At 41.5% G+C, this 15,712-nt stretch overlaps 1 protein-coding gene across 11 annotated transcripts in view; it reads right to left on the bottom strand.

Moving 5' to 3' along the window:
- The window catches only part of ITSN2 (intersectin 2), a 126,855-nt gene that overhangs the window by 98,727 nt on the left and 12,416 nt on the right, over window positions 1-15,712 (bottom strand). For 5 of the 11 annotated variants that reach the window (XM_019481213.2, XM_019481207.2, XM_019481234.2 and 2 more), the window contains exon 2: window positions 2,486-2,549. The exons of 4 other annotated variants lie outside the window; for them this stretch is intronic. In XM_019481213.2, the coding sequence (XP_019336758.2) occupies window positions 2,486-2,516 (31 nt within the window). In that variant the 5' untranslated portion in view covers window positions 2,517-2,549. Of the gene's footprint in view, window positions 1-2,485; window positions 6,016-15,712 lie in introns of those variants that run through there. 2 more of the 11 variants (XM_019481227.2, XM_059729088.1) reach the window with 2 other exon arrangements.

Below are 15,712 nucleotides of genomic sequence, written 5' to 3'. Positions count from 1 at the left end.
GCTGAAACAGAAAATTTCAAGTCTTTACATAACTAAAGAACTAAAAATGAGGCAATGAAAGAGCATGCCAAGAATTCCCTCATGGACTGATAAAAAAAAAAAAGGAAGAGGGCTATCCCGTAAGATTTCTGCTGATACAAAAGGATGAAGAAGTACATGGTCAGCATCCCTTTCTCCTTGCCATCTGGTTCAGGGTAACTTGGCAGTTCAGCTGCCTACTGCCTTGCTTATTCCTCATCTTGCACTTGGAGGCACCAACCATGTCAGAAATCTTAATTAGTTAGGGTATAAAGGAGGACCTCAAGTGTGTAATAAATGGTAAAAGCAAACAAACGATCCTATTTGAATGGAAATAGCATTAGCAATAAAACACAAGCAAAAAGAATACAGGCTTTCTGTAGAAACTCTTCTTCTTATAAGGTTACCCAATGCTTATTATCATGAAATCTCATGAAGTCTTTATCTTCACCCCAGCTGACTTGCTTCAACTGTAATTAATTCTGATGAAACATGAATGAAAAGCTACATGCATTCATTCAGTGTGCTCTGAGAGGAAATATTTTAAAGTAAAGCCATATTTTTTTCTATTTTGTGGGTGTTTTCCAAACAGTAGGTAGCCAACTCTGTAAGGGGAATCCCCTTACATTTCCTTGGCATTTTTCCTTTGATGGCAGTAGAGAGGAACAAGGTGTGCTTCCGTACAGACAGAGCAGAGTTCCCTGAGCCAGCAAACCTATGAGATCTACTGGCCCTCTGCCTCAAATGCTGCTTGTCTGCTCCCTCTCCCAGTGCTCAGCTGGAGGAAGAGGAGAGGGTATGGATGACATGACAAAAAAGCATTATAACAACAGAAATTTGCGAGGGAAGAATAAAGGGTAAATCATAGAGATAAGTAAGCCCTGCCTGATCATGAGGTCTGGAGCACCCAAAATAGCTTCTGTGGCATGTAGGTTAAACCAAAGAAAGCAAAGAGACGAATTTGGTCATATTGGTCTGAAGTCAGCCAGAAGACAGGTCTCAGAGGTGCCACCCTGCCCTAACTCATTTAGAAAGGCAAAAGCTTTTCATAGGTGAAAGCCTACCTCTTCACATGCTATGAATGCACTTGCAGAGAGCAGAAGTACTAAACAGACACGAATAAGTGACATACAAAGGATAAGTAAAGGGGGAGGAAATAAAAAGTAAACAGATAAAAGACAAAAGCAAACAGGAAAAATACAAGAGGACTCTATCAACGTTTTTGTCTTCTGTCAAAGAAGGTGGAAGGGACAATCTGATGCTCATCTTCTTTTGCCTGACAACTGACAAATACAGCACACACATGCCATTTATTCTACCATCTTAATTATTAGCAAGTCTGTGAAGCAAACAAACACTATTACTGGATGTAGCTACAGTTGACACTGTATAAAAGTGTGCTGGTGAACATCATCACCATAATGTTTTTTTTCATGCAACATTTTGTTTTACAAATCCATCAACCCAGTCCATCAACTACATTTTTATCTTACAAAGACACAAGTTATTTTTCTTTTGCATAAAAACACCTTATCCTAATGTACTGCAACAGTAATCAGCTTCTGAATTAGTTAATGAAAACTCAGTCTTGGATTTGCTTCTTCTAATAACAAAACAGACAAGTTGCATGTTTTTACCCACAATACCAGATTTCCCCCTTTTGGCCAATTCAAAGTGCATGCATCTTGCTCCACCCCTTTCCCTTTTTGGGTAGCTTTGTACATAACTGTGAAGTCATCCGGTAACACATTCAAATATCCAATTTTTCAGCAAACACAGTAACTATTTCTTTAAGATAAACTATTCTCTTTAGAAATACAGGGATTCAAATGACCGTTACCTCACTGGCTCTTAATATATAAACCTTCTAAAAATGTATCTGAAGCATGTCTTTGAAAGGAAATAGGGAGAAAAGTAGCTTCTGCCTTTCACATTTCAACAGAATATGAAATCAGGAGGGAAAAATATACAAGATGATCTGCATGATTTTTAAGCATAAGCTGAGCTAATTATGAATAATCAATGTGTTGAAATACAGGAGGCAGAAGTGTTGGTTATATCTAAATTAAGATATCAAAACCTTAGGTCAGATTACATAATAGAACAGGTACATGAATTTAAATGATTATTACCTAGCCTATTCCTCACTAGAAGTCATTCAGTATTCAAAATAGTCACGCATTCTTCAGTGTGTATGCAACAATACTTTTAATCTCAGCTCACTAGATGCTCCAGGCATAGCTGCACTCTAGATTATACTGCAGCAACACTCGTGCTGAAATTTTCCAATTCACGTAGAACACAAACTGGAAGTGAGATGATAGACAGCAAACAGCAGACGTTCTATGGTAAATTGACTAAGACATTGATACATACATTACAACTAGTTACTGACTCATAATATTAAATAGAAAGACAACAAATGCTCCCCAACCCCACATACATGCACCCTGCTCAGGCTGCTTACCATTCATGGCTGTGTTAAACTGAGCCATCATGGTCCCGAATGTGCCTTGCTAGCTTTTAGCCATCTGCAACATAAAAACATTGTCCCATTAATAATGCAACAAGGGCAGAACGCAGCTTAGTGCTCCCGCTGAGCAGAGGGAATGTCTGTCCCCTTAGCTCACACTTCTGACAGCAAACAATGCAGGGCTTCAGGCTGCTGCTGAACAAGCCATATTTACGTTTGGAAGGGAGTGGGGGATATTTACCGGGTATGCAGTGCAGTCTTGAACCTAGTAGCACGTTCTTAAAGGAAAACTGTGCAGACTGTGCACGTACTGTTTAAGATCCACCCACGCAGGCTTGATAACACACCGGGACACATGCTGCACAGAACAATCCTTCACTGGAAGGAGGATGGCCTGGATCACCTAACAGACCTTTCCTGACTTCCATGATTTACATTAATATTTTTTGATGTTAGAATTTATAGATTTTCTCTGTTTATAAAAAAAAAAGAAGTGTGATACTCAAATTTGTCAGTTAAATATTTCATACATGACTTTCCACAGAACTTGCAAGTGTTTCGGCAGAAACCCACCGCTTTCTGTAAATAACTAACTGATAATGAAATTGCACAGTCAATTTTCCTGCACATAACACCAGTACCTAATACTATTATGAAGTCATAGCTTTTTTGCTAGTTTATCAAGACCAGAAGAAATCATTGTCTAATACTTCTCAATAGAATATGCTTTCAAAATAAGATGTAATTATTTCTTATTATTACCTGGTATGACATGCTATATTTCTTACTAATGACTAAAATATATTCTGCTTTGTCACATTTCAGGAGTGCTTAACACTTACTAATTTTTTATATTTGCAAAACATTAACTAATATACTTGGACCGTGTCTCAGTTAGGTACTACCCATTTTAACAGATAATGAACTCAGATAATGACCTGAAACAAAGTTCTCCAACTGGAGGCTGTGTGCTGTGGCCACAGGCCACCTGGGAACTTCCCCCCTGAGCCAAACACATTGGGCACTTCCTGCCCAACTGCTGCTCCATGTGTGGGCAACAAGTGGCCCAAGCACAACTTCAGCTCCCTGGTTGTGGACTGCTTCGCTGCACCACACCATGCCAGGGCCCCATGCCAGGGGTTTCTCCAGTATTGCGCGCTGTTCTGCCCTGTGCCCTGGGGTAGGGCAGGAAGCAGAATCTAAAGGGAGGGAGACCCCAAAACCTCTTGATGCTGATGCTGCAGTTGGACTGATGGCGGGGTGGAAGTTCAGGGGCTGCAAACTAACCCTTCCTGGGCCGCGTGCAGCCCAAGCTCTGCCAGCTGAACAATCCTGACTTAACACACCATGCATAAGACGGTGCCTCAATGGAATCATTTTAAATTTGACATGGAAAAGTATATAGCCCCTCACCTTTTACTTTGAGACAAAATCTGTAACTACTAGTCAGGAAAGAGCAACAAACACGGCACATTTTGTTGAATTAAAATATGAAAAACATTAAAATGGAATAGAGAAGGGAATGAAAAAAAAATCCCCTACAAATGCTGCCAACTGACAAAAGCAGAACCTTGCTGCAGTTATTCTCTTCCCAGTGCTCAGATATTTCTAACGTTTTCATTTTTGTAATACATTTCAGATCCTTATTATCATCATCCCTCCCCTCAGTTACATAATAGTGAAAAGTACAACTCAAACATTTTCAGAAGTATTAAAATGCAGAAACTTTTTCCTTAAATGAGGCTGCTTACTTTTTGCCTACCTGCTTGCTTTATTGATTACAAAGAACATGTGGCTACTTTCTGGAGGCATTGAAAAATTTCCTTGCAGAGTGCAGAACACTTATGAACTTACTATATGCTTATAAAATAAATGGAAAATACTAGAAATCAGACTGTGCCACTTCACTACAGGAACAATTTGCATACAATATTTATAATATATGCTATTCTAAAGATCTAATTTTAGACCTGGATTGGTTGGTTTGTACATTACACAGCCACGTGTACATTATACTAAGATACTCACAAAGACAATACTTTATCTAAAATCAATCCATGATATGCTGCTGTCGCGACTGCCCAACAAGGAAAGACCTAAAAACTGGAGTTTGTTTTTATCTGACTCATTTTCCAACAGTATCACAGAAATGGAAGGTAAGTTCAACTGATGTGTCAAAAGTGACATCAGGGATCAGGCTGGCTGTACAAAAGTGCTGGTCCATGTTGTCAACACCACTAGGACACAGTTTTATAAAGTGAGATGAGCTGCTGGAAAGGTTAGAAAAGGGCTAAGATCCTTCAAGAGGATGCATTCACAAAGAACCTTGCTGTAATCGAGAGCACTCAACAGGGACTCTGTGTAGACACAAAGATCCACCTGTGTGATTTTATGGCCGAACTGGGACTTATCTACACCACCGCTGTGCTGTGCCAAGAGCACTGCTGTGAAGCATGACTTGTCTACTTGTTCCCACTGAACATGCACCAAATCCTGGAAATGAATCAGTACAACTTTCTTACAGTAGAGCTCACCAGGCACCACAGGCTCTCTGTCTTACGTCTATTGGCATGTGTTTGGGGCTGTAAGTCAGCTATATCATCACCTCATCGCAAACGGTCAGGGCAACACTCCACGGTACGGCATAAATCTGGTGGTGTTGGAAGTTTAAAGTTGTTACTGATACTAATACATGACCTTTCCTGTCATAGATCCTATTCTGTTTTGTGGATCACTTATTCTAAAATAGAAATGTGCCATTTTGCTTCTTCCTGGTATACAATAAAGGCTCGTCATTCCACTCACCACTACCAATGAATCTCCGTTTCTGTTATCAACACCACCAAATCATGCACTTCTCAGTTTTGTTTGAGGGTGCAGATACCTTGCAAGTAAACTTATGAGTTTTCTGATCCCTTAACTAAAGCAGCAAGGGGGCACTGAAATTTAAAAATATATTTCTCTTTCAGAAGTTTGTATAGAGTTTGAATTAAATTAGTATTATAAAACACCGTGGTGAAGTGGTTTGTATTCTGTTTTAAAATACATATTAAGAGGTGATTTACTGCAAAGAAGAATGGGATTATGATGGGCCCTTTAAGTGGGCATAGAGTCTCTTTGGAAAGAGACCTACCATACTTGAATTTCTAATGTAAATACATCCCAGGAAAAGAAACCCTACATACAGAAACACATTGTAGAAATGAGGAAATAACCCTCAAATCTTAGAAATCTGAAATATGGAAACAGAGAAGAAATTTCTTTTGATACATTTAATGTCTCAACTTAGGGGTGAACCAATAAAGATTTTCTTGGCTGATACCGATAGCCAAAAATTCATTCATCAGGCATATTGGCTGATACTGATCCAATAACTTGTTTACATGAACGCAGGTGGGCAGTGTGGAGAGCAGCATCCTGAAGGTAAGTCTGTTGAGGAGAAGGGGTATGGGGGGTGCAGATCAAGGCCCCCATGGTCAGGAAGGGAGTGGGGCTGGGGCAGGGCAGTGAATGGGACCCCCGGACCAGGGTGGGAAACAGGATAGAGTTACGGGCTGCTTGTCCAGGAGATCAGTGTTCTGGTAATTAAAAATGGTGGCAGGAATGCTTGAACTAAAGCAGCCTGTTGTAGGCTCAGGGCTCTTTGCCCTGCTGCCTTTGCCCTGGGAGTCAAGTGCTGACTGCGCTGCCTCCCTTGCCTGTCCAGCAGCAGGAGAGACAACTCGCTGCTGCCACTGCTGCTGATGGGCAGGGGATGCAGCGGGGCCGGTGCGCAGCTCCCAGGGCAAAAGCAGCAGGGTGAAGAGCCCGCAGCCCGCCTTCACCCTCACCTTGCTCTGGTTAAAAGCATCCTGGTGCTTAAAAATGATGGCGGTGGCACTTGAACTAAAGCTCATTCAACGAGTTTTAGTTCAAGCACCCCCACCACCATTTTGAAGTGCTGGGCCCCTGACCACCTGGACAAGCTGTCTGCAGCTCTGTCCCACTCCCTGCCTTGGGGTCCCATTCACTGCCCTATCCCAGCCCCAACCTCAGCCACTGTCCCACTCCATCCCTCACTGTGGAGGCCTTCCCTTCCCTTCCCTTCCCTTCCCTTCCCTTCCCTTCCCTTCCCCTCCCCTCCCCTCCCCTCATTTACCTGCAGGGCGCTGCTCTCCATGATGCCCAGCTGCATTCCTGGCCACATGCATGTGTGCAGCCATGTGTGTGCATGCAGCGTCCAGCTGCACATATGCACGCGGTGTCTAGGGACGCCAGCCATAAGGCATGTTATATTTATCGGTACATTATCGGCTACCTTGACCCCCCCCCCCCCCCAAAAAAGCTGACAGCCAATAATATTAATTTTCCTTTTATTGGTGCCGATCCGATATCGCACCGATATATTGGTGCACCTCTATCTCAACTACAAGTTTTCAAATTTTCTTCAAGAATACCAATTGTCAATAACATTTAAAACACTGTTCATTTCCAAAGCTGTAGTATTATTCTCCTCCAGCCCATGCCCTCAAATTATTAACCACTTCCTTGTCCTAATGTTTTGATGTTTCCTCCTTCTTTCAGGCATTTCCTTCCTTAGCTTCTAAATAACATTTTCAAGGACTATAAAACAACATAAAAAATTATCAGTTTTGTAATTAAAAATAATCTAAAGTGCTAGAAAGACTACACACTTCCTAACGGAACAAAACCGAGACCAAAAAAATGTTACTGGGCACATCTACACATGCCCTTTAATGAGCATTAGACTATTTTAATAAGCATTAAAGTGTCACAGAAAACATGCTCTTTAGTCAATGTGCACCAAATAAGCTAATATAAATTTTCAGCACCTTACACTGGAGGTATTAAATTTAAATGTGCATTACCTAAAGCACATTAATGAACATGTAGATGCCCTCACTGAGTACTACTAACACTCCTGCTGCCTCATTTCTGAAAGGGAGAGTAAATGCAATATATGCTAATTAATTTGTTGTCATGTATGGTATCAAACTATAGCTATACTGGATTATCAACTCAATTAGGGTTTGATCCAACTTCTGCCAACTTCAAAAGAAAGGTTCACATAGACGTCAGAAGGTGTTGGATTTGGCCTTTACTAAGGGTATCATTAGTATCAGAGAAGTACAAGTTCTTCAAATCATAACAAGGTAAACTGGCCAAAAGCAAGTCAAGGTAACATAAAAGTCAAGGCAAAAGATAAAGTGAGAACATTACTGTTTCACCTTATCAAGCACCATTAGATACAGTGTATTTCAATATAGTCTTGATTTTTAACATATGGAATGCTTAAGTAATGAAATGAACTACAAAAACTTTAAACCATTTTTTGAAAAAGCAAATTCTGAAGAAAAGCTGGAAATAGTTTTAGAAAATGAAGAATTTTGTAATTATATTGAAATGATGTTTACATTTTAACAGTACCATTATTTTGCATAGTAAGTTATTTTCCATTAACAACTAGAATTAATTACCTCTAAAATCTTATTTAACGGAACTGCACATGTGCGTGCAACTGTTTGCAGGGTTTGGTTCTTTGTTATTTTAATAAATGACTGCACCTGAAACTCTACTTGTTGAAGGAACAGGGCTTATTTTACACCAGGGCCAGGCAATTATTTTGGGCAGAGGGCTGCTTACCCAGTTTTGACAAGCTGTCGAGGCTGCATGGGTAGCCCCACCCCTCAACAGGTGCCTTTCCCCCTGGTCACCATCTTGGGACCAATGTCCCAGGGCCAGCACCAGTGGGGCCCAAAGTGGGGTGCAGGCTGGCAGGGGTCTATGGAGCTGGGCTGGGCTGCACCAGCAGGGAGAGGGAGGAGCTGGCTCAGTTCCACAGAGCTCCTGCTGCCCTGTACTCCTGCTGCTTTACTCTGGGCCCTGCTGACGCTGTCCCCAGGACACAATGGCGCGGACCCCATGCTCCCGCTGGCTCCCTGCCCACTCACTCCCAGTGCTCCCCAGCCCCGCGATACAGGCAGGGGGCAGTGTGCAGCCCCGACCCCCTGCTCGCCAGCAGGGAAGGAGCTGGTGCTGAGCATGGGGAAAAGCGGCCCCTCACCCACCCTGTGGCCAGCACTTCCTGCTGCAGCTGCTCGTAGCCCACACGGGGCTGTCCTGAGCAGGCACAGGCAGCCCCATTTGGGCTGTGAGTGGCTGCAGTGTGGGGCAGGTGAGCGGCCGCTTTTCCCAACGCTCAGCACTAGCTCGTAACCCGCCCCCGCTGCCAGCGTGGGCCCCACACTGGCTCCAGGCTCACCCATCGGGGCTGCACCGCAGTGGGAGCAGCTGCTCAGCGCGGAGGGAAGTGGTTGCTCTGCTTCCCGCGCCGGGTAGTGTTTGCTGCTGCTGCCGCCCTCGGAGCTCATGCGCTGGGCAGCCTAGAGGTGGCGGTGGCAAATAGTGCCCAGGGGGACCGCTTTCCTTTGCGCCGAGCAGCTGCTCCCACTGCGGCACAGTATTTCCTGTATTAAAAACGATACGTGGCAACTATTAAATCCATAATCAAATTTGGAAAACTCCAAAGAACGTCTTATTATAGTACTACAGACAAATAAATACAGTACTATACAAAAATATCAACAAAGAACACAATCCTTTTCTACAAGAGATTATAATTAAATACACACTCGGATTACAGCAAATATACTATATAATGAGCCTTAAAACCGGAAGATCTCACAGAAAAGATGATTTTTTTGAAGTATTTTGGAAGAAGTGTTTTTGGTGAACATCAACCACTAACTGTTCCAAGCATAAGGAGCAGTGGCATAAAAGCAGGAATTAGTGAAGTTTTAATAAAAAGGGCGTTAAACTATTTCACACCAGTTAAAGGACCAGACTTTCTTAGGACCAAAGCCACATGCAGACTTTTCTATCAGATGTTTATAGCCTGTAGCAAAGGATGTTGCATGTGAAAAAGAGGACAAGCTGGATGTCATTATGGTCAAACAAAAGATCTGTACGTTCTTGTAAATAATCAAAGCAAAAAGCAGCAATTTTGTTTTCACAACCTGCCCTGCCCAAGAGCAGTTTCTCTCCACAATGCTTATTAAAGCTGAAAAGTGGGGAAAAAAACAAGACAAGACAAAAGGAAAGAACCAGGGGCAGGATGGAAAAAAGAGCAAGACCAAACATGAAGGAGGTAAGAGAAGAATTTGATTCAACATAGGAATAAAGTTATTTTCCCATATTAAGTACCTTTACTTGTGTTTTGCTCTATGGAGAATGTATATACGAGTTTATAATATTTAATTTATATTTTAATCTATTTTATCAACATCTTTCCAAACAGAAACTAGTAAAATTCTGCTTTTAAGTCAGAATGGAGTTCTGTTGCACCTATGCAACTGGAAAAAGACTGCCAACCATTCTGGAGGCAGTATATGCCAATACTCCTAATAACAACATAAATGAAGTGAGGGAAAAAAGTATGCATAGCACCAAAAAAAATGTCAGCAAGAACTTGAATCCCAGTGGGAGCTGACTGATTTGCTAAACCCTTCTTAATTGGATAAAGCAAAGATGATTTCATCAATACGTGCAAATCAAAATGGTGAAAACACATTAATACAGTGGTGCTCATCTTTCACCCAGCCCATGGGCCAGGTGAGTGATATGGGGGGCTGGTCTGTGGACCAGATGCTGCAGGCAGGTTCAGTCTGCAGACCAGGCTGCATGGGGCTGGCACATAAGATCCAGCCAGGGAGTGACTCCATACATGGCCCCGCCCCACGTACCAGATCCAACCACAGAGCCACTCTGCCCGCTGACTTGACACTGGACATTGGCACAATCTGGCACATCTGGAAAACTGACAGTAAGGGAGCAGCATCAGTGCTAATTGTAGTGTTAGTACTATACTGCAAACAACTCTCCAGTGCACCAATTCTAAAAATGTACTTCTAATGCAGGCATGGCCTTAAAAAGAAAATTAGAAAAACAAAAACCTACACTTGCATTCAAACATTCCCAAAACTAGGACATTCAGATTTGAGAATAAACTTATACAGGTCTGGAATACACACCCGAGGCACCAAAACACCTTAACTTGGACTCTATAGGGATACGGGGCTTGTGAAGAAACAAATGTAGCCATTTGAGACAACCTTACAGAAACTTTCACTCCAAATATTCAATTAAATTTACTCAAAAATTGTAAAAGCACTACATAAACTCTAAATTTATACACTTGCATACCGATCAGGGAGCGTATCACAATTTCCTAAATTCCTAGACTACCCACACCAAAGGTTTACTCCACATTAAGACTATGAGCCATTAATTCTACCCAGTACAACACTTGCACTTGGAAGTTTCTTGTGTTTTGATAGCTCCTGTTCAATTTTACCCCCTTCTAAGCATAAGATTCTCTCCCAAAACAGTATAATATTTAAACAGAAGAGGCTTTTAAAGTGTGGCTGCTGCATCAGGCAGAACCGATTTTGTCTAACTACATAAACCTTCAAACTGCTGTTCATGGTATGTGCATGAAAAGAGCAAAGGTTAGAGTGGTAACAAAACATGTACTTAGAAATGTCATCATGTGTATGAGTCAGTACTTGTACAGCTTCAACCGTCTTCTGCTTCTGTGGAAAGCAGATTTTCTGAGCACTGATGGTGAAAAATATACAGAAACAAAGACTGGAGAATAGCAACAGCATATGTGATCACTCTAGCAATACAAAAGCTTTTTCTTATTTGTGCTGATTTTATTTTCCTAAATTTCTGTGAAATTCTTAAATCTTTTAAGATAAACGCCTATTCTTAAATCTTAAGATAAAAGCCTCAATCTAAAAATAATGCACTCTGCAAAGGTCCCGACCCCCGCCAACATGTGTTTGCCAGAGTAAAAGGAACAAAGACAGGAAGACTGAAGGCTGGCATGACTCCATGGCAGGGTTCGAACTATTTGCCTACTGCATTTGACATCAATGTGATATAAGTAAACAAAAGAAAGTACACTGGGCAAGGGCACCCTTTGGCAGAGACCGAGACAGGGTGAAAGGGGAGGAGGAGTTTGTTCTTATCTTAGTATTTTATTCCTTTTCTGTCATTCTTATTCTCTTTTCTTGTAAGCTACCTAAGCCTTTTTGGGAAGGCTGACATATAAAGCTAATAAATAAATATGTTAGAGATTCCTAAAAGTTAGGCATTCCACACACACTTTTAATGCCTAAGTCTCTGGTTATCTGAACCACAGCTGATATCTAGGGCTTTTGCTGATTTTTCCCTATTGTTACCAATATTCTTATTCTCAGTCTTCTATTCTGGACATACCTCTTAGAAGCTTAACCATTTACAAGAGACCTCTCCCTTTCTTTCATGGAAGCAAAACTTATGTTGGAAACCCTATTATAGAGAAAAAAGGGATCTCAGACATCCCAACACTGCAGCAAACATCCCAAAAGCAAGCTGTTTCTCAATTTGTTACTCCAGCATTAATCCCAGAAGAAAGTTCACAGTAGAGTATGCTGATCAAAGGAATCTGATGCAGGTAAGCATAGAAAGATACAATACATGAAAAGCATATGAAAGGCAATCCTTTATATCAAATATCACAAGAGGATAAATTTAACATACTCTTACGATTCTTATAGCATTTTTTTCAGGGAAACTCAGTTAAATTTGGTTTCACATTTCTAGCTTGAAGAATTTTTGTGGTTTGATGATGAATAAATATATAAATTATGTCATGGTCATAAGAATCACTGGCTACAACTGTTACCAACAGATTTAGCCTTGCTTCATCAAACAGCACAGGTAGTTATTTTTGTTATTATCTGTATTACTGCAGTACCTAAGAAGCCCAACTATTGACCAGGATCTCATTGTGTTAAGTGCTTACAAATGCAGAACAAAATGACAGTCCCTGGCCCAAGGAGCTTATGATCCAAGTGTAAAACAAGCTACTACAGCATGGGTAGCTAGAAACAGACAGGGAAGTACAGAACATGCAAGGATCCTGGTTCTTCTGTTTAAAAATGGCAAATTCTCCAATTTAAAAAAATCCAAAATCCACAATTAAAATGACACACCACTATCGCACACACACACAGAGAGAAAGAGAGTCTGTTACCCGGCGTCCCCCAGGAATGGGAGATGCCAGATAACAAAATACGCCGGTTAATTGAGCAGCCCCGGCTGCCGCTTCTCACACCGTGCCTGGGGAGTCCCTCTGTCCCTCCCATGGCATCACTGCTGCTCCTACAGGGCCCCGCAGTACAGGGAGACAGGTGCCACACAGCCTGTTATGCCCCTAGGCAGTGGGGGCTCAGCAGCTCAGGCTGCTTTGCCCCAAGCCATGGGGGGCTCAGAGAAACCGGAAGTGCCACGGTGGGCACTTCAGCTTTCACTTTACCTTACAAGCCGGCATGCCGGTTAGTGGAGCATGCCAGCTTGTAAGATGCCGGATAACAGAACTTTTACTGTGCGTATATTTAGGTATCAACTGAACATAATATTTTATTGATATATTTACAATTCTAAAGCAACTTGATTGCCTACCAGTACCTCAATCACTATAATAAAATAAATTCTAAGTCCCTATAAATTTTGGTATTTGATTTTAGGTTTTTTATCATGGAAAATCAGAGCTTTCCCTGCCCCCTTCGCTCACCAGGACACAGGTCCAGGCCCTTCACTCTCAAGCCACAGCCCCCCAGTCCTGCTGGTGGCCCTTGCTCCTTACCCACAACCCCCCAGTCCTGCCAGAGGGGGGCCCAGCTCCCAGGACTACGAGCTCAGGGTGTCTAGCGGCCAGGTACCTGTGTATGTGCACACATTCACACAGCACCCTGTCCTGACCACCCTCCGTCCGCTCCCCTCAGCCCCTTGCAGGCTGCAACTCTGCTAGCCTGCAGAGAGCTCTTTGCAAAAGGGGAAAAAAATCAGTGCGTTTCTCTGTTAAAATGAAAAATCCATGTTTTTTCTTGGCCATAAGGGAAAATCTGTGGGTTTTTTTCCTGTTTTTCCACGGGAAACTGAAAACCCAGATCCCCGATGAGGAGACAACATCAGTCAGCAGGACAAGTGGTGGGATCAACAGATCACCATTCTACCCACTGTTGAGCAAAGAAGAGTAATACAGAGGTGAAGAAAAAAATGAAGTTGCTTTGTGAATATTTTTGGGGAGTTCCTTAGTGTGAGGGGTAGCATGGCAGAAATGTGCATTCGAAAATTTAACAAGTCACCATTAGAGGCTGAAATCTGCAGTATTGAGTAATTTTGCCATGCTGTATGAGAAGCAACAGGAAGGCCACAAAGGGCCTCAGAAGTGTATATAGCTTATGCTTGTTGAGACAGAGAAGGTAAACTTGGTGGAGAGATATAGACATGACAGACCAGGAAAATGAGATTTGAAGCAACACTCCGTAATTATGGGCAGGGCAAAATAGTATGGGTCATGGCTAAGGAGAAAAAAAAATGCTGTAGTACTTGAGATGTGAGGTAACTGTGTCTCAGACTGTCTCTGAGAACCAGGAAATACACTGCCCAGGAAGGAAAACAGTAGCATTTTTAAGTCCACAACTCCAAACAGTTCTCAGTAAAACAAAAACCAAAACCCCACAACTATATCTATCCTGGGATAAAAAGCCCTGCTATCAATTTGATATTAGTTTACAACTGTAGTTATTTCAGTTTTAGAGTAAAAAAGGAATAAAGTATAAGCTTGCAATTGAACATGCTAAAACGTGCAAGGGCTGCTTAACAAAAATGAATACAAAGAACCTTACACAGAAAACACTAATCTTCATTAACTAGCAATAATACGATTGTATCTTCTTAACAACTCTGTTTTAATCTACAGAGCCTATATTATTTAAATGAAGATGGATTGTGTTAGCCATAGTACAACATATCACTAGACCACAATGGAGAAAACTGATTGGGCCTTTAGTAGTAATGTTTTCAACCATTAAAAATGGCATCTGTTGTAACATAAAGGGCAAAAAACTTCCAGTACCATTTTATCTTGGATTTGACTTACATACTCTAATGATATCTAAAACGTCATTGTACCAAGAGTATATATGCGTCAAAAAGGTAAACTATCTGACTCAAATTTGTATTAACATGAATAACTGTGTTGGTCTGTATGCATATGAGTCTGTTGAGGACTCAAGGGGGTAAGAAGGCATGCAAAAATCTGACTCCCAAGATTCTTAGTTTCCAAAAGTATTGCTAAAGGAAAAGTCTGCAAACCTAAAGCAGCTTGTTATATCATAATATGCTATGGTAAACTTAAATTAAGTAGTTTTTCTATGCTGCAGCTGTAACATTTTTTGAAAGGAATAAATTTCAAAAGACAATGATACTCATTTCCAGCTTTTCCCAACCTTTGCTTCATGTTTTAATGGGTCAACAACATAAACATTGAAGTATGTCAGTCATAATTAATGCCAAAGCATTTAATAAACTTCAGTTGCATAAGTGTAGCAATATGACCTCTACAACAACCAACTGGAAAATACAAACTACTACTTCTAATAGCTGAAATGCTATTAAAATTCATAGCAAAATACTTCAAACCAAGTTTAATGCTGTTCGACTTAAGCTTCCACTTAAATGAAATTGCACCTACTTATAGAAGCAGATATTTTGGACCTAGCTTCATAACCTGCACAAAATAAAGAGTTTTCCAGCTACTGGTCTTATTAATTTCTTCATTAAACAAATCAATTTGCTGTGCTGCTATTGTCATCAGCCTACATTTAAATTCTGAAAAGAAATTAACAGCCCGCACAAAGCTGTGCTTATCTATGAATTCATAAATAACAGAACCATAGAAAATTAGGGCTGGAAGGGACATCAGGAGGTCACATCTAGTGCAACCCCCTGCTCAAAGCAGGACCATCCCCAGCTAGATCATTCTAGTCAGCGCTTTGTTTAGCCGTCTTGAAAACCTCTAAGGATGGAGCTTCCACCACCACTCTGGGTAACCTGTTCCAATGCTTTACTACCCTCCTAGTGAGAAAATTCTTCCTAGTATCTAACCTAAACTTCCCTTGTTGCAACTTGAGACTGATGCTCCTTGTTCTTTTATCTGCCACCACTGAGAAGAGTCTCTCTTCTCTTCTGTAGATTAAATAAACCCAGCTCCCTCAGCCTCTCGTCATAAGTCATGTGCCCCAGCCCCCAAACCATTTTCATTGCCCTCCGCTGGACTCTCTCCAACTTGTCCGCATCCTTTCTACTCCAGATGTGGCCTCACCAGTG

Source organism: Alligator mississippiensis, chromosome 1 (assembly GCF_030867095.1).
Source record: "Alligator mississippiensis isolate rAllMis1 chromosome 1, rAllMis1, whole genome shotgun sequence".
Taxonomy (NCBI): Eukaryota; Metazoa; Chordata; order Crocodylia; family Alligatoridae; genus Alligator; species Alligator mississippiensis.
Note: the sequence above shows the minus strand (reverse complement) of the source record. Positions and strands in the feature narration are given on the sequence as shown.